The 24660-nt window shown below is 42.9% G+C and overlaps 1 protein-coding gene across 9 annotated transcripts in view; it reads left to right on the top strand.

Moving 5' to 3' along the window:
* The window catches only part of slit2 (slit homolog 2 (Drosophila)), a 101967-nt gene extending 77530 nt beyond the window's left edge, over positions 1–24437 (top strand). For 3 of the 9 annotated variants that reach the window (XM_065959183.1, XM_065959178.1, XM_065959192.1), the window contains 24 exons: positions 2068–2218; positions 2364–2438; positions 2687–2830; positions 3455–3598; positions 3675–3841; positions 3940–4072; positions 6112–6180; positions 6519–6590; positions 8091–8162; positions 8266–8337; positions 9187–9350; positions 9926–9958; positions 10685–10809; positions 11549–11646; positions 13428–13567; positions 15445–15468; positions 16506–16599; positions 17095–17232; positions 18403–18643; positions 18872–19002; positions 19119–19273; positions 19425–19779; positions 20857–21071; positions 22585–24437. In XM_065959183.1, the coding sequence (XP_065815255.1) occupies positions 2068–2218; positions 2364–2438; positions 2687–2830; positions 3455–3598; positions 3675–3841; positions 3940–4072; positions 6112–6180; positions 6519–6590; positions 8091–8162; positions 8266–8337; positions 9187–9350; positions 9926–9958; positions 10685–10809; positions 11549–11646; positions 13428–13567; positions 15445–15468; positions 16506–16599; positions 17095–17232; positions 18403–18643; positions 18872–19002; positions 19119–19273; positions 19425–19779; positions 20857–21071; positions 22585–22841 (3269 nt within the window). In that variant the 3' untranslated portion in view covers positions 22842–24437. Of the gene's footprint in view, positions 1–2067; positions 2219–2363; positions 2439–2686; positions 2831–3454; positions 3599–3674; positions 3842–3939; positions 4073–6111; positions 6181–6518; positions 6591–8090; positions 8163–8265; positions 8338–9186; positions 9351–9925; positions 9959–10684; positions 10810–11548; positions 11647–13427; positions 13568–15444; positions 15469–16505; positions 16600–17094; positions 17233–18402; positions 18644–18871; positions 19003–19118; positions 19274–19424; positions 19780–20856; positions 21072–21567; positions 21612–22584 lie in introns of all 9 variants that reach the window. The other 6 variants (XM_065959197.1, XM_065959210.1, XM_065959215.1 and 3 more) reach the window with 5 other exon arrangements.
* The last annotated feature ends 223 nt before the right edge of the window (positions 24438–24660 follow it).

Here is a 24660-nt window from a genome sequence, read left to right as displayed (position 1 = left end):
GGAAAATATGTTAACATATTAGTCTGACTGAAATCATAGTCGAATTCGAAGTCAAATTTCTCAGATTCAAACTATCATATGAAGATAATTGGTTAGGGGTCCGGTCTTGCCTTTATCTGTATACATAAATTGTATGAATGACGACATTATGGGGGAGAAAAGCCTTTAAAAAGTGGGGCCGCCATCCCTTTTTGAACCCAGACCACCTGCTTGAAGGATAGCCGCCATCCTTGTTCATGTCGCTAGGAATCCCTGCATTGGTTGAGCAACCAATCTGATGGTTGCATTGCGCAGTAATTGATGACTAACAACATGATATTTAATGTTGTACCTGTACATATGAGAGCACAGTTCACCAAAGTTAAATTCCTTGTGTGTGTAAGCATTCCTGGCCAATAAATCTGATTCTGATTCTAATTTTCAGCAGGGCTACGTTCAGCAGGTCTGCGTACTTTCACCGTAGGACAGGGAAAACGTCACGCTGTTAGGGACATATGTCACTTTGGAAAATTACAAACAGGCTGTCCTGAGATGTTTTAGAAATGTTCAGGGGGTGCATGTGTGAAAACAGCTCGTGTGTGTGTGTGTGTGTGTGTGTGTGTGTTTCTAGAAGTCAGAGCTTCTCTTGCCTTCAGTGCTGCTGTAACTCTCCTCCCACTCCTCTGTAACTGCTGCTCTGTTCTCCTCTGTTGTGTCTGGATTTTAGAAACCTTTAGATGTTCCAGTCTCTTCCTCTCCTCCCACCTTCCTCCTACCTACCTGGCTTTTTTCCTTTTTCTTTCCAGCCTGTCTCTTCTCCTCTTTCTCCTCCTCTCCTCAAGCAAACCTTTATCCTTCTTCTTCTCTCTCTCCCCTTTCTCATCCTCGAACCCTAACTCCTTTCAAGTCTCTCATCCTCCTCTTCTACTCCCCTCCTTTCCATCACATCCTTTCTTATCTTATCATTTCCTACTCCTTTTCTTTGCTCTCCTTCTTACCCTTGCCCCCCATGTGTCTTGTCCTCTCCTTCACTTATTCTTTGCTTCTGACCCTCATGCCTGCTCCTTCTCCTCCACCTTATTTCCCTTTTCCTCTTCACTTTCCAACCTTTACCCTCCTCTCTTCTGCTCCTTCCTTTTTTTTTCTTTTGCCTCCATTCTCCCTCAACATTGCCCCATGACTCACTCACTCCTACATCTCTCAACCTCCCAACCTCTGACTTTTCCTCCTCTCCTCTCCTCTCCTCTCCTCTAGTGTACTTTATCCTTTACTTATATCCTCTCCTCCCCTCTCCTCTCCTCCCCTCTCCTCTCCTCCCCTCTCCTCTCCTCTCCTCTCCTCTCCTCCCCTCTCCTCTCCTCTCCTCTCGTCTCCTCCCCCTCCCCCCCTGTGTTCCAGCGGAGGAGCAGTCAGTCAGCAGGTTGTTCCTTTGTGCTTGATCTAACCATGTGGCTGCCAGGTTCCTATAGTGGAACATGGTTCTGTCAAGCACCATGGAACGGCCCTGCCAACCCTGCAGCATGGCCCGCGACTGCAAGAGACAGCAGTCACCTGTCCTCCACCCTCCTGACCTGTGTGTGCGTGTGTGTGTGTGTGTACATGTGTATTTGTTTGTGAGGATGGCTGCCTGGGAGCGTGAGCATTTCTCTGCTCTGATCCAGTATTTTGATTCTGTTTTGTTTGTGCGGTGTGTTCCAACACTAACAAGTTTCTTTCTAGTCTGGCAGGACTAAAAAAAAAGAAAAACGGCAAAATGTTTGTTCTGGTGTGGACGCGTGTGTGTGCCTGTTTATGTGTCCCGATCTTGACAGTTTGCGTGTCTTATTGCACTTGGCTCCTCGTAGGCCGTGATACACGCGAAAGCATTTTGAAGTCTAAAGCTCACGGGCAGCGTTCGCACACGATCACAATCTGCTTTGTTTTATTTTGGAGAATTCTGACTCCAAACAAAATTTCCTCAAAATTCTTCCACTGTGTCACGACCTGCACTCGAGCCAGCTGCTGTGTTTTTTTGCCAGTAAACGCTGGGGTTTCGACTCTTGCACGATGAAGGCGTTCGGTGACGTTTTGTCTTGTGGTTGTGGCCAGGTACGGAGGATTACCGCAGCAAGCTAGGAGGCGACTGCTTCGCCGACCTCGCCTGCCCCGAGAAGTGCCGCTGCGAGGGCACCACGGTCGACTGCTCCAACCAGAAACTCACCAAAATACCCGATCACATCCCTCAGTACACGGCTGAACTGTGAGTCACACTCTCTTCTACTACAAAGTGTATGTGTGTGGTATATAGAGAGGAAACCTTGACCTCCTCCTCCTCCTCCTCCTCCTCTGTCTCCTCTGTCTGTTCTGTTTCTTCTCTGACCACCTCTTCTCCTCTCTGTTCTCAGGCGACTGAACAACAATGAGTTCTCTGTGCTCGAGGCGACGGGGATCTTCAAAAAGTTGCCTCAGCTGAGGAAGATGTGAGTCAGAGATGTTGTAAAAAAAAAGAAAGCTTCACATGAGATTGTCAAGAAGTCACAAGTTCAAACAGAGACACTATGATGTATATATGTTGACAAAACATGTAATCCTCTCTGTACACTTTACCCCCCTCTTCTGCTCTTTCTATCTTAACTCTATTCCCCCCTCGACTGCCTCTCTGCTCCTCGTTCTCGACATTCATTCCTTGTTTTCTCTCTCTCTCACCTGCTTTGCTCTCTCTCTGCAGTAACCTGAGTAACAACCGCATCACCGACATAGAGGAGGGGACGTTTGAAGGAGCCTCGGGGGTCAACGAGCTGATTCTGACCTCCAACAGACTGGAGAACGTGCACCACCGCATGCTGAAGGGCCTCGCTGGCCTCCGCACACTGTGGGTACACACACACACACACACACGCACACATCACACATCCGCCATCACATTGTGAAATCAAGTGTGTGTACAAAATTCAAACACACTCTCACCTACTTTGACAGTAAAGGGACAATCAGTTAGAACATGTGAGCATGAATAATCCATCCATCCATTATTTATACTGCTTAACTTTTTTCTACATGTGTTTGTCATGTGACTACATTCACTGAACCTCCTGGTACGTCCGGTAGTTCAGGACCTTAACATCCCTCGTTAGCGAGAAGTGAAAAAAAAGGAAGGTTTTTTAAAGCTTGGACTTGAAGGTGGTTAGAGTCGGAGCTGCTCTTGGATCATCTGGGAGATTATTCCAAGTCTCTGCTGACTGATAACAAAACGCTGCTTCACAGTGGTTTTTTTCTCACTCTTGGGATAGCCAGTAGGATCGGCTCCAGATGTCCTCAGGGTCCTTCATGGTTCATTCACGTTCATGTCGGGGATGTATTTTTCGCTGCTAAAACCCAGTCAAGCAGAGACATTTTAAAACCAATCATCAGCCTTTTTTAACGTCTTGCTCGGAACGATATTCCTCTGACTGTAGTAATGTTTAATGTGTGTGTTTTAATGTGTGTGTTTGTGCAGCATGCTGAGGAGTAACCGTATCAGCTGTGTGAGTAACAGCAGCTTCGTCGGGCTGAGCTCAGTGCGTCTCCTCTCGCTCTACGACAACCAGATCACCTCCATGAACCCCGGGGCGTTCGACACCCTGCACTCCCTGTCTACACTGTGAGTCCACGCACCAAACCGATCAGTGTAAATGTACACTTAACCCTTTCAAATCATGTTATTTTGTTCCCTATAGCAACCTTCTGGCCAATCCCTTTAACTGCAACTGTCACCTGGCTTGGCTCGGCGATTGGCTGAGAAGGAAGCGCATCGTCACCGGTAACCCTCGCTGTCAGAACCCTTACTTCCTGAAGGAGATACCCATCCAGGATGTAGCCGTCCAGGACTTTGCCTGTGAAGAGGGTGAGTTGGAGCAGGTTTACGTCACTACATCTGCAGCCTCCTTCTTTCCTTTTTCCACTCTTGACTCCTTCCTCCTCTCTCTCTGTTTTCTCTTTCAGGTAATGAAGAGAACAGCTGCTCTCCGGTGCTCAGGTGTCCCGCAGAGTGTTCCTGTCTGGACACTGTGGTGCGCTGCAGCAACAAAGGTCTGACCACGCTGCCCAAAGGCCTCCCCAAAGAGACCACTGAACTGTAAGTCAGACAGCACTTCATTTAATACAAACATGTGCTGCTTTAATTGTTCCCTGACTTTTCACTAAAAGTAGTTCATAAAAATAAAACGTCTGATCATGCAGTTGGATTTTTAATGTTCCTCATCCTGTAAACAAAAACTTAAATCCACCAAATTTTCAACAGACATGTTTTGCTTTGCGATAGTTATCATATGCATTTGATGATAGTTAAATATAGTAGTTTTGAAAAGCTGAATAAAAATGGTAGCCAATCAATGTAAGACCACCAAAAAAAATGTAAAAGTTGCTTAATATGGAGAAAAATGATTGTTATATGCAGATGATAGTTTAAGTTACATTCACAATGAGTTTAATTGGAGGCCCATCCGCAGGCCAGATGTGTGTTTTCTCATTATCACAATTATATTATATATCACTGCTGTTTATAAATCACACTCCTGTCGAACATCGTTAGAAAGCCCCGATTCCTGTGTCCCACCGTGTAAACCATTTCAAGATCCAACCACCACAGCAGCCACAATCTACGCATTTGTCCGAACACCAAAGAAATACCATCTGTTACTATCTTTTGACCTGCCATTTGAGGATTTTCCGTCATAATATTCCAATGAAAATGGTCCTGCTGCATCAGCAAGAGTCACTACGATCCCAATCCGGAGAACAATCTATGACATTTTAGAAAGGAGGTGCCTGCCCCCGACTGATGCATCTATACCCGATGACTGACATTCCCGGTAGCCAATAAAATTCCAAACACATGGAAATGCTGCTTCAATCAATAACTCGCATCCTGAAATCAATAAGAGCGTTTCTAACACCAAACACATAACAATCTGTGACGAACGCCTGCCTTATTTCTTATATCTATAATGTGCGGGGCATTATCTATTATGTGGTCTGCTGTCCTGTCTGAGTCTTACGATGGTACTGAGGACATTGGAAGTTTAATAAATAGTGTATTTGAATCTATATTTGTACTCATCGAAGCTGTGCTAAATCAGGAAACTACACATTCATGCACAGGCTCAGAGAGACTGAGAACTGTTTTACTGAAACTCAAACCCTCCCCGACCCCCCTGCACACTCCCACACATTAAATCCCTGCTGATCACAAAATAATAGCTCTAAATTAAACATCAGACAGGAGGCTTGGTGGTGTTTTCTATCACCTCACTCCTCCTCCTCCTGTGGGGAACGTGCTTTTTTAATATTAACAAAGACTTAATTAATATGCTGGATTAACGGCACATTGTCACACAGTGGAGGAGATAGGATATCAGACGTGAGCGTGTGTGCGTGTGTGTGTGTGTGTGTGTGAGGAGAGGACGGTTTTTCTGTATTAGCGGACGCCTGTGGGGGATATTAAACCCCAGTGTTTATTATGGCTGAGGCTGTAATGACTGCTCACACTGCTGGAGATGAGGAATTTCCCACATGGTTAAATAACTTAATTTCCCACCTTCTCGTGTTCCTTCCCAATCTGCCCCAGCAGCTAAAACGGTTGTTAAAAAAAAAAAGAAAATGAAACCAATGTAAAAGTGCAAGAAACTGCAGTTCCCGGAGTGTCCACTTGAGACAAATGCCAATTTTTACTGCAGAAATAAACATGTTTTGCAGCCTTAGTTTAGGACTGAATAGCTTGTTTTTCTTGATCGTTAAAAACTCAAGGGTCATGACTGTTTCAGTTATTTTTAAATTTGCATATTTTGGGGCGTTTGGTTGACTGACAGGCGAGAATGTTGTATTTGTTTTTACCAGAAGGCTTAAGACATCACCTCAGCTCCATCTGTTTGTCTTTTTCTTGACTGATTGACAGCTAGGTTGAGACAGCATTTCCAAAATGGCGACCATCTATCGTTAGGCTTTAAAATGCCACTTCAGAAACCAATATGTGACGTCATGGAGACTATGTCCATGTTTTATACAATCTATGAATCCGCTCCATTCCTCTTTCATATGTCTTTTTTTAAATCCTCCACTCTTTCTCTCCTTCTCTCCCTCACGTTCTCTCTCTATGCCCTGATCTCTGTCTCTCAGGTATCTGGATGGAAACCACTTCACTCAGGTCCCCGTGGAGCTCTCCAACTACAAACACCTAACACTCATGTAAGTTTCACCCACATCCACAACATCACAATCCAGATTTCCGCACTGTCAAAGCAACGTAAACACACTTTCAGCAGGATCGTGACTTGGCCTGTGTTCCCCTGCTCTTTGCTTTTAAAGTCCAAAACTAACTGAGTGCAGATCTAGCAGAGCTCTGTGTTTTATCACTCATAATGGGACTTTCAAGTAGGCCTTTAAACTGAGCCACTGAGGAACATGTAGCACAGCAGCTAGTCCTCGCTGTGATTGTGAATTTGCATTTTGTTTGAGCATGTGTTGACAGCACTGCCTGTGTGTGTATGTGTGTGTTTTATGTATCTGCTATGTTTCCTTTTCAGTGATTTGAGTAACAACCAGATCAGCACGTTGTCCAACCACAGCCTCAGTAACATGTCCGAGCTGCTTACCCTGTGAGTCTGGCTTTACACAAGTCCCTTTGCAATGACTGTGTGTGTGTGTGTGTGTGTGTGTGTGTGTGTGTGTGTGTGTGTGTGTGTGTGTATGTATACCTGTATAAAGTTTGTATAGGGTTCACGAAGACTCTGGGAGAAGATGCCCTTGACAAAAGGAAAGCGGGGATAAAATGAGAATTTTTTTTTAGTTTATCTAAAATGTTGTCACAGTGGTTAAAATCAGAAATCAGAGAGAGAGAGTGGGGAGTGACATGCAGGACTTGGGTCACCCACTTGGAGGACTATAGTCTCCGTACATGCGGCCCACTACCCACTAGTCCACCTGCGCCCCTAGGTGCTCCTTTTTTACACTACGATCTAATGACAGTAATTTAAGCAAAATTTATTTAAAGCTCCTGTGATGAGGTTTAAGCCGGTGATTAAAGAGAACGAAAATAATACTGATGCCTCTTTATGAACTACAAAAGCACACAAGACCTTCATTGTAAAGCTTGAATGTTACTCATTGTATGAAGTAATAAGCCGTGCCGTGAACTAGGTGTCAAAGTAAATTATTTTTCTTCTGCAGAAACGGCTTTTCTTCACATTTTCAACAGGGAAAGATTCTGGATGAGTGATACATTTGACTCTGAGTAGAAAGCAGGATTCATTTATTTTAACCAAAATAGACAACAGGACAAAATCAGTAAAGACAATGTACCACTTTGTCCACAGGGGGCGCCAGAATTGACACAAACCAAAAGTTCCTCACATGAGCCTCCAGGCCTGATCAGTTAAATTGTTTTGAGGCCTCTTTTAGCTCAAAAAATATTGGGCATCATTTTCTTTGTTCAAGGTCTAATTAAACAATTAGAGAGCACTATCCAGGCAATTTTTTCCACTCTAGCTACGAGAGGCTGTTAGTGCTGGTGTTTGTGAATTAGGCGCTTTTTCCCTCCAAATGACATAATGGCTCATTTAAACTGGCACAACCCGTACAGACAGATTGTTTGCTCTGCTGCTCTAGACTGGAGTGCATTTAACTGCATTTTGACGCATCTGCACAAGTTTAGCATGCGCAAAAAAGCTGCACAATCCTTTTGTGAATCCGTCACTCAGTATGTAGTGTGAGAGCTAGAAAATGAAGCCAAACCTTGAGGAAATGCTGAGCTTGCACAAACCTCTGCAGAAATAAAACACGTAAAAAATCAACGAAAAAAGATGGATCTAAAACGACAAAACAGAAGTCAAATATGGGCGGGTTTTCAGTAGAAGTAATGGTTACACATAAGTAGGTTAGAGGCTTAAATGAGTCAAGGTTTTTTTTTCTTTTGATTTACGCATATTCATGTTTTTGTAATTGTGTGAAATTCAGACTGGATGGATGTGTTCATGTGTGTCTCTTTTGCTCGCAGTGACAGGTGTTGTGCTGTGAAAAACGCTGCATTCAAAGACATTTTGAACACAATCTCTGCACTTGTCTCCATGTCTGCATGTTTTATTCTCTTTCACATAAAGAATCCTGAGCTATAACCGCCTGCGGTGCATCCCGGTGAGGGCGTTCGATGGACTCAAGTCTCTCCGCTTGCTGTGAGTATCCATCTCGCGGTGACACACATTCAAAGGCGGTTTGTTAACACAGACATTTTGAATTCCTCTTTCTTCCTCCTCCTTCTCTCGCCCTTTTACTCAGATCTCTCCATGGTAACGACATATCACTGATACCTGAGGGAGCCTTCAAAGACCTGTCGTCGCTCTCCCACTTGTGAGTAACAGAAAAACACCAGCGTTCATCGCTTTCTCTAAAATCAAACCATCCACCTTTTTTACTTTATAGTCTTGCAAAAATGAGGACATCATCATTTTTAACGTACTTTTGCTCAAAGTCCAAGTGTAAATATCAGCTGTATGTATCAAGAGAAATCTGCTTCATAGATTTACAAAACACCAACACTGGTGCAGAGATCGAAAACATTAGAATTCAGAGTGTCATTTAATCAATAGTCAGACAAGCAGCACATAACACAGGAGAGCCTTGTCGAGAAATAAACTCCTAATTAAGAACTGAATAATTGATTTTATACTCCAGAGAAGTATTACTGTTTCTCTTTCTCCACTTCCTCGTGATGTCGTTTTTTTGGTTATGAGGTTATGTCGAGTGCACACAAGCTATGGGTGGAAGTTTAAACCTCATGCCATAAGCTTTGGTTACCTGCTGGTGGGAATGCCAGTGTCTGCCCAGGAGGCCGTCACTGGGATCAGCACCATGGACAGCTCCTCTAACAGGCCGCTGCTGTTTGTAGTTTTTATCCCACTCCAGATTATCTCTACCCATAAGGAGACTACAAGCCCCGGTATGAATCTTTTATAACTTAATGAAATCACAACACAAAAAGCTAAGGCTTGGATGGTGCAGGGAGCGAAAGTAAGAAAATGATGAAGCGATCAGTCGTGACAAAGAGGCTAAAATGCTGATTTCTGCACCCTGTTTTTGGGAATGAAAACTGTTCTCACTCTACTCTCTCTCTCCTCTCTCCCTCTCTCTCTCTCTCTCTCTCTCTCTCTCTCTCTCTCTCTCTCTCTCTCTCTCTCTCTCTCTCTCTCTCTCCGGCAGGGCTCTGGGTGCCAACCCTCTGTACTGCGACTGTCACATGCAGTGGCTGTCAGACTGGGTGAAGAGCGGCTACAAGGAGCCCGGCATCGCCCGCTGTACCGGGCCCGGCGACATGACGGACAAACTGCTGCTCACCACGCCGTCCAAGAAGTTCACCTGCACAGGTAAACACACACCAGCCAAAATATAGCAAACCTAAGCACAGAAAAAATATGCACAAACCAGCAGATACAGTACATACTGAGTTCATGCACTTTATAAGGTGTCCAAAAACATTCAGACTTTGCAGAAAAGCAGACTATCACAGACAAACTCACTTGACAAGGACTCCTAGAGGAGACCACAAGTTGCCAATATTTAACTTGCTGTCCAGTGAAAACCGTGTATCCATTCATAAAGTATGAGAAACAGTTTTGTTTCACATTTCTTAGGGTGCATTTTGGAGTGATTGAGCAGCCTTGACAGGATTTTTAAAGGCCTACAAATTGGATAATAATTTCAATCCAAAGATCAATCCGGAAACTTAAACAAAATAATAAAATAGTTTTCAATTGACAGCAAAAAATGTAAGTATTTAACTTTTATTTCACAACTCTAAATTCCACAAATTTGCTCGTTAGCTGTGATTCCTGATACTGCAACATGCTGACCCTGACTTTAAACCTCATTCTATCACCTGAACTATGAATACGTAACTAAAAAATCTATTTTTAAACCGGACCTAACTGACGCACTGTAGAAGTCCCGGGGCCTTGTGGTTTTCTAGTGCCAGGTAAAGTAGCACATCTTATCCCAGTACGTTCTCCTCAGTGCCAAATCTTCCCAGCTCCTCCAGACTTTCCTCTGTCCTCGTCCTCTGAGCCCCTGACCTGACTGAAGCGCCCCTCTCCCCCCTCAGACCTCGTGTTCCGACCAGCATTGTGTGTTACCCCTACGTTAGGATTCTTAGAAATATGTTTCGTCAGTATGAGTCATCGTAATCCCACAAAAGAAATCTTGCATACAACTCATTGTTAGGTTACTATCATTGCACTTCTAATTAGATCCATGCAACTTGTGCAAAATATTTTGAGGAATCTCTTTTTATTTCTGCAAAGAAAAGTTATTTTTCCACCTTTCCTTGCTAGTATTACCATCCATACATTCATCTAATTATTTTTTTTACCACAAATTGACAATATTTCATACTCACATTAGCAGTCCATTTTATTATGTAAAGAGAGAGTAATGGAAACATACATAACACCCTGTGAAAAATCTCCCTTCTTTTACTTTACCACAAAAAAGTTGACCTCTGAGGATGCAAGATTTCTGCAGGATTCTGACAATGTGCCGCTGTCTGAGTGTACGTCAAACTCTGTATTCTGGCTGCTCTAAAAGCAGAACAATATAAAGCTAATGATCGCCCTTGTGTGAATACTTGTGTTGTGTGTGCGTGTGTGTGTGTGTGTGTGTGTGTGTGTGTGTGTGTGTGTGTGTGTGTGTTTGCATCTCAAAGGTCCTGTGGAAATTAGCATTCAGGCAAAGTGTGAGCCCTGCCTGTCTAACCCCTGCAAGAATGACGGCACCTGCTCCAACGACCCGGTGAACTACTACCGCTGCAACTGCCCCTACGGATTTAAGGTACACACGCACACACACACACATACACACACACACACACACACACACACACACACACTCTCTCTACATCATCAGACATTAAGGAAACATGCTATGTTGAACTGCTGGCTTCTATATCAACAATGCAGCAGTCAGTATGTCCTCCCTGTAAGTTTAGATTGCGCTCCAGAATGGTCTTGTTTTTGTTTGGACCAGAGAAGGTATGCGGCAACACCACACGGCCGTTTTGCCCCTCCCACAGCTGTAGCAGCGATGGAAGCGGTAAAGCAAACTAGTTCAAATATAACTGAATCCACCCGACCGATGAGCAGAAAATGTGGTAAAACTAGGAAAAATGATTGGAGATGCTTTTAAAAATGGAGAGAGGTTAGAACGCAGAAATGTTTCAAGACCGATGCTGAGCTGGCTAAACACTGAAGCTTCAGTGTCCGCCACATGGCAGACTGTTTGCACGTCAACTCGACTGCAGTTCCCATTTGAATCGCTAGGTGTCAGAGTTAGAAATTGGTCCTTTAAACTGTACATACACTACCTTACCCTGGCATCAACAACGTAACTCACACGCTCCATTGATTCCCACACTCACTTGCGGTCTCTCTCTACTCACTTGCTCCACCCCCCCACAAACACACATACGCACTGAGCTGCTGGTATAATAATCAGGATGGAGCCTCAAACTCTACGTCAGGGTTCTGCATTACACATTATCCTTTACGTGTGTGCTTGTGTTTGCTTGCAGGGACAAAACTGTGAGGAGCCGATTCATGCCTGTATCAGTAACCCGTGCAATAACGGAGGCACCTGCCATCTGAAAGAAGGAGAAGGGAGCAACTTCTGGTGAGATCTTTTCCACTTTCCCTTACAACATGGTTAGATCTCGATTTTATTCCTGTATGAAATCATGTTAAAGATTATTTTACTACTTCCTGTCAGTGGGCTTTTCTGTAGGAGTTTTACTTATCTTGGTAAAACTGTATAATACAAGTCTGTATGTCTCTGGTGAAAGATTCTTTTAATTTTGAAAAGAAACCATAATAACCATAATGAAGTTGTTTCATATCGGGGCTTGAGACTTTCATAATAAAGAAGAACCTGAATATTCATGTTTTCACACATGCATGAAACTCCTAAAAAATGTTCCTGAAATTTTCAGGGTGAGCTGCATGTGAACGCAAACGGCCAAATTTTTCATCCCCAATTTACCCAGAATTTTTCCTGCCAGCCTCCTATAGTAACATTTTTGGTTAAAGTGGGTTGAGATGATGTCTGAACGCAGCAGGAAACATTTAGAGAAATTCACCACGAGTGAGCGGGCAGGAGTGACGACGTTGATATCAGTCGTGCACGTAGTGAAGCTGCTTCAAACTCTTCACTGTTTGCAAGTTTATACCCCTCATCCGTTCATATATAGCATTGATAAAAAGTCATCCTTTAAATGTCCTGCCTCCTGAGACCGCTGTCAGCTGCCTTCTTGTGAAATTCTTCGTTTAATATCGGGGAACTATCGTGTGATTTAAAGAGCAAGCCGTTTAGCGCCCTCTGCAGACTCATCCTGGGATTACGCCAACAAACATTTATCTCATGGAAAATGGGTCTTACGTCTTTTTCTTCTTAAACTGAAACAATGTGCTCTGGGGACAATAAAAAACAAAATGTAAAATCATGTAAACATAAAAGTTCTAAGCACGGAGACTGACGATCACCAGGCGTCGGTTACCACACACTTGACATCAATTAATAATTCAATGAACCAGCGATTAAAGCGTGGGACCGTTGAACCCTCAGGAGATAATTGCGCCGATGAAACTGCTAATGACAGGTGGGGATGAGTGTGCAGGAGGTAAAGGGCTCAGGGGACCGGCTCTGTCCTCCGCCCTGCTGTGAGAATCACCTTCTCTTCATTATGTTGTTTAGTCTGAACAGGAGGGGAGCTGACGCCTGTCTGCTCGCTCGGATTTAACCTCCCACACAGACAATTAAACCGTCCTCCTCCTGTGTCTCTCCTTCTTCTCTCTTTCTTTGTCGCTCTCTCTCTTTGCCCCCTTCCCTCGTCTTAGTTTGTGTTTTCATCTCTGCACACCATACTTCCTTACCCTGCATAAAGGGCTTGGAATATTGATGGTGAAGAGCCATCAATGACTGTATAATGAGATATTAATCCACCCGAGTGTGTGCCGCATAAGAGCTCTTTATTAGGCCTATAATATTCTGCTCTTTGTGTGTATGTGTGTGTGTTCGTGTGTGTGTGTGTGTGTGTGTGTGTGTGTGTGTGTGTGTGTGTGTGTGTGTGTGTGTGTGTGTGTGTGTGTGTGTGTGTGTGCGCGGTAATAAACCTGAGTAGTAGTCACAGAGTTGAGGCACGCTCGCGTTAACAGAATAATGACTCTCTACTGGGGATATGGAGACGGAGCTGACACTGCTGATATCAGCTGCATGCATGGGTAGAGTGTGTGTGTGTGTGTGTGTGTGTGTGTGTGTGTGTGTGTGTGTGTGTGTGTGTCGTTATCATCCTGAGGTCCTTAAAGATCTGTGTTGATACTGATATATACGCAGCCCTACATGAGTTCATCCTGTGATACTTAGTGTGTGTGTTCCTGTGTGTGTGCGTTTGATCTCAGGTGTGTGTGTCCGGAGGGTTTCGAAGGCGACGCGTGCGAGATCAACATTGACGACTGCGAAGACAACGACTGCGAGAACAACTCAACCTGCGTCGACGGGATCAACAACTACACGTGCATGTGCTCACCAGAATACACAGGTAACACACACAGACAAGAGGAGGAGCTGACACCTCCAGGTCGCAGGTGTTTAAAAGTGATCTGCTCAGGTTGAAGCTAAAGGAGAGGATCACATCTTCAAATCAGGTTATTTTAAAGAAAATAGAGGAATTTTTTTTTTTTTTTTACCCTTCAGTTTGTGTTGTTCAAAACTTTAACACATGTGGTTCACAATATTTTTTGGCTAGTGACCCCACTTTGACTTCTCAAAACTCCGGGGACCCAAGACATCCAAAACAATTTTTTTTCAACATGTAATAGTTTTTCTATTGTGTTGCAAGTAAACAATCATTTTAGACAATATTTTGGATTTTTTTTGTCTATTACTGTGGACAAAGGAAGAAAGGCTGAGATGACATTTCTGCACAACGGATGACAGACAAACAGAAACTCTGCATGTGCCTTGTTTTGGCTTGTATTGGCTACACGGCCCATATATGTTAATATATGAACATATATTATGTTGATATCAGGGCTGTCAAAATAACACGTTAATTGAATTAATTAATTCCAGAAAACAACAACACATTCAAAAAAAATTGAGAACTGAAGGGAAGCAACTTGATGAGTTTAACGTAATTTTTTAATTTCACTCGTTTCACTGTTAACAACATGAAAAACAGAGTGATATTACATTTTAGAGATGAACACAACCAAGTGGAAAAAGGGTTATGCTGTGAATAAACCTGTAACGATGCAATTCTTCTCATTTCATCGATATGTGCGATTAATTGCGATTAATTTACGACAAAGTCTGTAATTGGTTGGATTAATTTTTAAGCAATTGACAGCATTATTAATGTATGTTTTATAGATCATTAAGAAAAAGTTCAGACGACCCCATTTGAATTCTATGCGACCCCATGTGGGGTCAAAATAAAAAAAAGTGTAGGTATGTTAAAGTGTTGTACTGCTTCAGAACAGGCTGCTGCTTGTGTTACATAATACAGTACTACACAAGAACCCAAAGAAACTCCACAGCAAACACCAACAAACTGTAAGCATGTACACATATACATGCACTAAAAGGCCGATTTATGATATGCTGATAGAATCATACAAGACCATGTGTGGGGCAGGATTTGGAGTACTGTTACATGCTAAATGTAAGTTTGCTCATGTATTTGTATGTTGGCTGTGTGTACATAATATTATAAAACATACGGTCTTCTTCTAAAGTGTGTAGAGAAAACATTAGTTAGGAAGTGACACTTTAGAAATGCAATGTGAGTTATTGAGTAGGATTGTAATAACTGTGATCAAAGAAATCCTTGAAAGTTAGAATCTGGAAAAAGGAGGAAGACGCGATCTGGATGATGTGATCCTCGGTAGAAAAAAGTGGATTACCAAATCTGGAATCAAATCTATCCGGGTTAAACCTTTTGAACAACCCGGGCCAAGGGTCATAACTTTATTTGAAAGGTATCATCGAGTTTACCTGACAAGGCAACAAAGATCTCTGCCAGCCAGCAAAATAGACTGCAATACCCATGAGCCTCTGCTTTAGAAATCATTTCTGACTATGTGCCTGATTCTGCCTGTGGGCGAAACATTGAACAGAGTCATTGAAAGGGTCCCCAGTGACGTGTAGAAATATATCACAGCTATTTTTTCATGCAGTGTTTTATCTTCTCGTGTCTGGAATTGAGGAAAACACAGTCATGACTCCAAACAATTAACTCTTTCTAACTAGTATTATGCGACTTGTTTGTCTGCTTTTGCTGTGTGCTAATCATCTCTGTATGCTAACCTTTATTAGCGGTGTTATCTCTTTTCTCTGTGTTTCTTTGTGTCGCTGTCCTCTGTCCTGTTTTCTCCTGTCTCGCTCTGCTTTGTCTGATGTTTTTTGTGGTTGCAGCTGCTACCAATGAGGTGGAGAGAGGTCAGTCTGTTCTTCACTCTGTCCTTCCTGTCCCTCTCTCCGTCCTGCCATCCTTCCTTCTTCCCTCATTGCCTACCTTCCTTCCTTTCTTCCTTCTTTCCCTCCAAACTTGCCTGCCTTGCATTGTTGCTTGCTTTATCCATGCTCCCAAAGTAATCTGATATTTAACTCCACAGATTTAACAAATTGTATTCAATCTGTTTCTATGTAAGCAGTGCATTACTACATTAAACTGACCTAGCCCCTTTAAAAGTGTTCATGTATGCAGCCTTTATTATTTATTATTCAGTGAAGGTCTGTCTTGTGAGGAGAGGTTGGGCAGCCTCCTAGCGCCCTCTATTGACCGACTACACCTGGTGTTATATTTAAAAACATAGATAGTTATATATACTGGAAAAAGAGAACACCACTGTTTAGTTAGAAAGTATTTTTTATTTAAAGATCAAATCCTATCAAGCTCACCAGACTGTCGAGGTGAGCAGAAAAAGCCGCTGGAATCGAGGCACAAGCATGCAAACACATCTCCCATCCTCTCACAGACACGATTCCATTGATCCCTAAGTGATCCATTAATTATTCCCCCTGGTGGACCTGTGCTTGTCAGGAGTATTGGTTTATTCCCTGATGCCTCATCAGTGATTCGCTGAGAGTTCAAAGTTTCAGGAGCGGCCGGTATACACCCGAGAATACGAGCAGGATCTGACATTGCCAGAGATGCAATCATTTATCAGACTGCTGTGTTGATCCTGGCCAAAAGAGAGTCATCCATCATCAGAGTACACACACACACATTTCTGTTCGTGCTGTACAGACACATCCAGTAATCTGCTGCACACACACACACACACACACACACACACACACACACACACACACACAGATTCAGACTCACAAAATCACTGCAAGGGAGTTAAAAATTGTAATTATTGTTTTTTTTTTATATTACAATGTTTATTATTTTTGTTCAGTGTATACAAAGTACACAAAATGTCATAATTTGTGTGTGTGTTTGTGTGTTTTTTTGTGTTTGTTCCTAGGGGAGCTTTGTGAAGAGAAACTGGATTTCTGCGCCCCAGAGCTGAACCCGTGTCAGCACGACTCAAAGTGCATTTTGACCCCTAAGGGATACAAGTAAGTGGACCACACATATACACACACACACACACACACACACACACACACACACACACACACACACACACGTCCACACACACACACACACACTCAAAAACAAGTATTATAAGTGTGTGGTGTTTTCTCCTTTCTCTCCCCCGGGACTTAAATACTGATTGTTTGTGTCCACCTCCAATTGAACTATAACTTATATTTATTAATTAAAGTTAAATAAAAGGATTATATTAATTTATGAATTGACTTAAATCTAATTTTTTCATTAAAAAAAAATTGAAAATCTTGATTAAATCTTATCGTGGACCTCCCTGTTCTTTTATGTCTTTTTCCATTTGTTAAGATTTTAAAAAAAACCTCTTTACTATGACTGTCAACACCCTCCGCTGTCTATATAAAGAGAAAACTGTCAACATTGATTGACTGTCGCTCAGACTGAGGCTCTAGTCTCACTATCAAGAAATAATTTCTGTCCGTGTGTCTCTGTGAACATTTCAGGTGTGAGTGCACTCCCGGTTATGTGGGCGAGCACTGTGAGCTGGACCAAGACGACTGTGAAGAGAACAAGTGTCAGAACGGAGGTCAGTGCATCGATGCCATCAACGGATACACCTGCGTCTGTCCGGAGGGATACAGGTACAGTTCACAGCCCTGCAGGAAGCCTCTCACACACACATACACACACAAGTTATGTCTAAAAACTTTTCTTGAGACCAACAGTGTGAGTCATAGAAGTGCGCGTTGTGTGTTCATCTTTTTTTAAATATCTTTACAAAGTGTTGAAAAAGTTAGGTTTTATTTGTGGTATTTCCTAGTCTTGTTGTTGTTGTTGTTGTACTCAAAGTCGGTCTTGGTCTTGAGATCATTTTTTTGAAGGTCTTGGTCTCGTCTTGGAATCAAAAGCATTTATATTCGGTCTATACTCTCTCTCTCTTGTCTCTGTCTCGCCCTTTCCTTGGTCTTGGTCTTGACTCATCCTCGATCCCCAGATGTCTTGGTCTTGGTCTTGGTCTTGGTCTTGGTCTTGACTCTGTCTCAATCCCTAGTTATCTTGGTCTTATCTCGGTCTCACCCTGCCCTGGTCTTGGTCTTGACTCTGTCTCGATCCCTAAATGTCTTGGTCTTGTCTTGGTCTCGGGTATGTCCTGGTCTTGACTACAACACTACTATTTCCCAAATCGTTTCTTTCTCACCATGACCCCGTGCCTGAAGTGTATTTTCAGAGAACACACTTTACAACGGTCAAGAGGGATCGAAACATTGAGATTTTTTTCTAATATAGTAATGATGCTAAGCAAGAGTATAGTTTGCAGGATATTTTATTTTCAATGTGTCAGTTTTATGTCCTAAACTCCGACTTCATCAGAGAGTTGGATGTGCTAACACCTCCTTAAAAACAATGCAGCGTGTGATGTAGAAGGAGCGCCCCCTTGTGTACATTTTCATTTTGTAGTTTTTGGAAAGTTAACTTTTATCATGTTTTTCTTCAGGCCTGTGGGCTCATGGTTTTTATTAACCCACTTAGTATCTTGGATTTTTTTTTTTGTGGGGGGGAGGGGGAATCTCTCAAATCACAGATGATGAATTGTCATGAAGTCCACCAAAATTAGTTTTTAAAACCATGAACACCTGTTGTTTCACAATTTGATAAGCACACAACAAATTAAAATAACTATTTAATGGTTGACTAAAGTTAATTCCAGAGCAGCATTCACGCTTCAAATATCACTATCATACGTTGAACCTCAAAGACATTATTTTAATTATAACTGTTGGATGAATATCGTTTGAATCTGTGTGTTGCAGCGGCTTGTTCTGTGAGTTCTCTCCCCCGATGGTCCTTCCTCGCACAAGCCCATGCGACAACCACGAGTGCCTCAACGGTGCACAGTGCGTTGTCGTGGGAACAGACCCCCGCTGCCAGTGTCTCCATGGCTATGAGGGCGAGCGCTGTGAGACGCTCGTCAGCGTCAACTTTGTCAACCGCGAGTCCTACCTGCAACTTCCCTCCAGCCACCTCTCACCGGAGACAAACATCAGCCTACAGGTACGAGACTGTCAGGCAGCGCCCAAGAAATATTTAAACATGAATTATGTGTGACAGCATTCAGATTATTACATACTGTAGTGTGAGTGAGGCCTATAGGGAATACATCTAAGTGCAGTAGGTTTCATCAAACTGTAACCTTATGTAGTTTCCAACATTTCCTTCACAACTACAAGTGAAAAAAAAAACTTCAAGGCCATTTAAACAAGTGTTTTCCTGTGTCCTCAGATTGCTACAGATGAGGACAGTGGTGTGTTGTTGTATAAAGGAGATAACGATCACATCGCCATGGAGCTGTACAGAGGACGTCTCAGGGTCAGCTACGATACCGGATCCTACCCTCCGTCTGCTATATACAGGTACATGACCACATTAGCAGAAATGTCCGACACAACACTCTCAGTGATTCCACTTTCACATGATGGATGATTCAAATGTTGACACCGGATTTCCCCGCCCTCTCTCTCTCTGTCAGTGTGGAGACAGTGAATGATGGGAGCTTCCACGCTGTGGAGTTGGTAGCCTCAGACCAGACTTTGTCTCTGTCCATTGACGGTGGGCCGCCCAAATCCATCAACTCCATTAGCAAACAGTCCACACTCAACATAGACTCTCCACTTTATCTGGGAGGTGAGTACTGTTGGCTCATTGTTGCTGTTGGACCACCACGAATAGAGTTACTTTTCTATGTTTGGTCTTCAGGTCTGTCAGAGAAGTCAAATATACCTTGGTCATGTTTTTATCATGCAACACTTTCTTAATCGTGCCTTTCTTCCTCCAGGTATGCCAGAACGTGCCTCGGCCTCAGGGGGTCTCTCATCCCTGCAGCATGGCTCAGGTGGACGTAATGGCAGCAGCTTCCACGGCTGCCTTCGTAACCTCTACATCAACGGGAAGCTTCAAGACCTGGGGGCCGGTCTGGGGCCAGGGGTACCGGGCACAGGGACCGCACAGAGCACCACCAGACAGTGGCTGGGCCACGGGGTGGAGCCAGGCTGCCAACCCTGCCAGAGAGGCGCCTGCGTCCAGGGTGACTGCCACCCAACGGGGCATCGAGGCTTCACCTGCACCTGCCACCCCGGCTGGACAGGGACACTGTGTGACCAGCAAGTCAACAACCCCTGTGACGGCAACAAGTGAGTGTTTTAATTTTGTATTTGAGTGATTTCAGGGTTCATAAGAGCTTAAAAACAAAATGGAATAAAAGCGTTTGTCCAGGTTTGTTTGTTTTTTTATGGACAAACTGAAATATTTTATTTGTCCACAGCAGACATCACCTGGTGTGTTCCCCAGGGTTCAATTCTTGGCCCCCTGCTCTTTTTCTTATACATGCTGCTGCTTGGCAGTTTGTTCCAATATATGTCAATAATGTCTCTGTTCATATTTTAAATGATGACACACAGTTATACTTACCCAAAAACAAAATTGCCTAACTCTCTCAACACACAACTCGATGTCAAAAAACATTTTCCTATTAAACGAGAACAAAACGGACATTTTAGTTTGCGGGCAGACGAATGCCAGAATCCAAATTCTACAGGACCTAGGTGATATGTCATGATATATAGTGCCAGTAGCGAGAAATTCAGGAGTAATTATTGCCTGCTTTCTAACCTTTGATGAGCAGGTGAGGACAGTTGTGCAGTCTCCCTTTTATCAACTCATACTTCATCAATCCATTCTTTGATTTCGTCCAGACATCTTCAACTTGTCCAAAAGGCAGTTGAATTTAAATTTGCATTAAAAGTCAAGATCATATCACTCTTGTTTAAGCACTCCTGCACTGGCTCTCTGTAAGTTTTAAAATTGATTTTAAGATATCGATGGTTGCACGGTCTGGCCCCTTGCTCAGGACAAAAAGTGACTGTGTCATCTCTGTTAGAGCGCCTGTACAGTTTCAGCTTTAGAAATTCAGCTAGCTCAATCAGTTTTATCTTTTAAAATGTCTTCTTAAAGCAAATTTTATGAACTGGCTTTTATGTAAATATTCTTTTGGTATCTTGATCTTGTGTAATATTTTAGCAAATACCTGTTCTGATCCCCGACAGCTGATGAGTCTTTATATTTTCTTGTCTCCCTCACATATAACCCTTAATTACTATTATGTGTTACATTTTCTTATTTTGTTGTTTACAGTAAGCACAATGTAAGCATTGTTTCAAGATAAGTGCTATACAAATATAAAATGTTTTTAAATCCACATTATGTTTCAGGTGTATCCACGGTACCTGTCTTCCAATCAACTCCTACTCTTACTCCTGCCGCTGCCAGCCCGGTTTCGCTGGCGTCCTCTGTGACGAGCAGGACCAGGACGCAGCCAACCCGTGTAGTCTGCCTCGCTGTAAACACGGAAAATGTCGAGTGTCAGGGCTAGGGAAGGCGTACTGCGAGTGTAACAGCGGATATACAGGAGAGGCCTGCGACAGAGGTGAGGGAACTTTTCACAACATGCACGCTTGAAAATCTCTGGCAGACTGACCCTGAAACCTTCCTGAGTTGCTTGTTCACACATAGCGAGAGTCTTTCCCTGTCAGAATGGAGGGGGAGATGTCAGTAGGAAAGACATGACTTAAAAAGTCCAGCGAAAACTTTGGCTGTTTGCGTTTACACATGCAGCGTGCCCCGAAAATTTCAGGAGGTTTCAAGAGTTGTGTGAATTGCACCAATAGATGCATCTTTTGATTGGAAGGTTTGATTTTGATCATCTGTGTTTACAGTACACTGACTTCTTCCATTTCCATTTTGAATAATATCGTATGCTTTCCAAGCTTGAATTTAAAGCCATTTTCAATTAACAAAACCTCTTTTAACTTTGCTTTGCTGTCTTCTATGTGTCTGATTAACAGCCTATAATTTATGTGTGTCTCTAACAGTGTTTGTTGTCTCTGCATTAACACTTCTAACATGCTGCTTTTTCAACTCAGCCTCTCCTGAGCCTCCTCTTAATCCTTCACGGGGGATAAATCAGGTGAGACCGCCTGGTCACAGCTATTTATTCTCTGACAGATTTATTCTTTCATTTACCTCCCAATTAAACCAAAATATGTCTGCCTGAAGCCTCGTTTCATTTTGGCCTCAACTCATGAAACATGTTGCTAAAGATGTTTTCTTTTAATTTGAACCTTTTCAGGATATGCAGGGCAATTTGATTTTCCAAGAATGCAATAATGTGTCTTCTTCCTTACATTTTATTTAACTCTGTTTTCATGTGGACGATAAAATTCTGGTGGTTTATTCTAGATCTCGACTTTTGGACAGCAAAACTTCTCGACAGCAAATTACTTGCTGGATACTCTCCCATAGATTCCTTCAATAAATCATTCTATCAAAGTGCCAATTCATAACAAGTCTCGACCATTGTCTTTGTTAAAAAAAAAATGGGATGGGGGAGATGGGATTTGGGAGGCAGGATTTCTCCTTTGTATTCCTCGTGTTCCTGTTGTCCACACTTCCTCGCCGCTGAGGTGAAGGTCGGAGCAGGCCGTGCATGAATGAGGTGGCGGTGGTTGTGGGGACGATACAGTCCAATGGTGGTGGCTGGGCTTCAGGGTGGTAGTAGTGCCAGATGACCTCAGGCCATACAGGCCAACATAATCCTCCAGTCCAGGGCAAATGCATCAGATCAAATGGCTTGTTTTTGCTACTTAAAGATTGTAATTTTAAAGTGTCTGACAACATTAGAGAAAGGATCCCAAGGGATAAACATTGATTTTAGAAGAGTAAGTTGCTTTTTTTTCATGCAGAAACAGCCTTTGACATCGCCACCAGACTCCATTGACAAAGTGGTTATTTTACCGTAGACCACAAAACATATAGAAACAAGGCTCCACTTTACAAATAATGAATTCCCCTTTGAAGGAAACTTGTTTCATGCTACTTGTTGCTCCAAACGTGAGCATGGATTACTGTTAACCCCTTCGTTTCCCTCCTCCTGCCTGCAGAGGTGGCCTGCCGAGGTGAACGGGTCCGAGATGTCTACCAGAGACAGCAAGGCTACGCGGCGTGCCAAACCCAGGAGAAGGTCTCCCGTCTAGAGTGTCGGGGCAGCTGCCCGGGGGGAGCAGAAGGACAGGGCACCTGCTGCACCCCCCTCCGCAGCAAACGCAGGAAATACACCTTCCAGTGCACCGATGGCTCTTCTTTCGTACAGGAAGTGGAGAAGGTGGTCAAGTGCGGCTGTACAAAGTGTTCCTCATAAAAAAAATGTATAAAAATAGAAGAAAAAAAAAGAGACAACACCCTCGGCAGATTTGCTCCCGTACAGAAATGTTTTATGTTCCTGCCCGCCTTACTTGACCCTCGTCTCCCTCGTCCAAGGTGTCCGACTCCTTCTGAGAAAAAACCTTCCACCCTCCACCAAACCTGTTTTTTAAAAACCCTTTGAAAGGCAAAAAAAAAAAAACAAGAGAAACAACGAAAAAATTGTTTCTTTTCTTGTCAGTGCTGGACTGATGATCGATGCTTCCTCGGTGGGGATGTTGAATTGTATTGTAAAGTACAAAAACAGACTTATTTTTTATTATGAAGTGGAGAAAAAGACAAAAAAAAAACAAACACAAGAGTTGACTTCTTCCTTACTTTTTTGTTGGTCATGATGACTCCAATGGTGTGCCACACTGTCTGTTCCCCCTGGAGGACCGACCGGTCCCCGACGGGCGGACTGCCTCCTGTAGACTCCCTGCTCCCCCGTCTGTGAGTTGTGTGTTTTAGGAGTAACCTTAACTGGTAGTACCACAGACTCACCACTAGGAGGAGCTTCATTAAGGCATGGGGGGAGACGGAGGGCCGTGATAACCCCCGTACAACACGAGAAAAACCACCACTGTTAGACCTCCTGAACCCTCTGAGACTGTGTGCACGATCCCACACACAGCTGTGCTCAAACTTGTGGTATTTTTTACAGCTACTGAACCACACACACACACACACACACACACACACATGCACACACACACACATACAGAAACTCTCACCTGTAGAACGTAAACATATTACCTGCCAGGTTACAAACACTACTCTGTTTATCTCCTCCCAGTCATGAATGACAAGTATTTATTGTATCATAAATACCTGTACTTATTCAGTAGATCCCCGATGTATCAATCTGATTCTTTTAATATATATTAATTTATATTTGTCCTTATTTTTGTATTAAAAAGACATAATCTGTCAAGATAGCTGAACTAACAAAATGGTGTCCTTTATTTTGGTTGAAGAGAAGTTGTTTTTTTTTTGATCACTGAAACTATTGTGCTTGCCAGAGACCTTAGTTACATTTTAATCTGCAAATGTGACGTGAAGACATTGTATATTTTTGTCGCGTTTCCTGAGAGTTTGTACTGTGCCATTACCAGAAGGTCTTTATATTAGAGTATAAATGTATAGATAATTTCCCTACCTATGTATTTCACACACGGATCTTGTGAGTAGCATTGACCCTAGAGGATGCTTAGAACTGTTTTTACCTTTTTAACAAATTGATGCTTAAAGAATACTGTGACTTTTTCTAAATGAAACTACTTTGTTAGCCCCTTGGTCTCCGACGTTAACATGTTGCTGCTAAGTTTTTGTACCGTAGACTTGGATCCTGATCTGTATGTTATATAGAACTTCCTGCTCCTACTGTACAGGGGCACCTTTGTGTAACAGATAAATATGTCCCCCCCCCACCCCACCCCACCCCACCTCTACACATGTGCATTGTGCTTTATATTTCCCCCTTCTCCATCCCCAGGACTAATGTCAGTTCCCTGACTGATGTTTGTTTATTAAACACAATATTTACCTCACACTCCTTACTTTTGCTTTTATTTGTCACTAAAGGGTCCAACTTAAATATTCTACCCTGGACATGATAAAGAAAGTGAGCACTTAAATTATAAAGCACAATAATGTGTACAGTAAACGTCCAATATCACTAAAGATACTTCACAGTAAGTTGAGAAAACACCAATAGTTGATTTGATTGGATTAGTGTATCATGCATAAACAAGATGCCCAGCCCACAGAGCTTACAA

Source organism: Labrus bergylta, chromosome 1 (assembly GCF_963930695.1).
Source record: "Labrus bergylta chromosome 1, fLabBer1.1, whole genome shotgun sequence".
Taxonomy (NCBI): Eukaryota; Metazoa; Chordata; class Actinopteri; order Labriformes; family Labridae; genus Labrus; species Labrus bergylta.
This window is presented reverse-complemented; position numbering and strand designations above follow the sequence as displayed.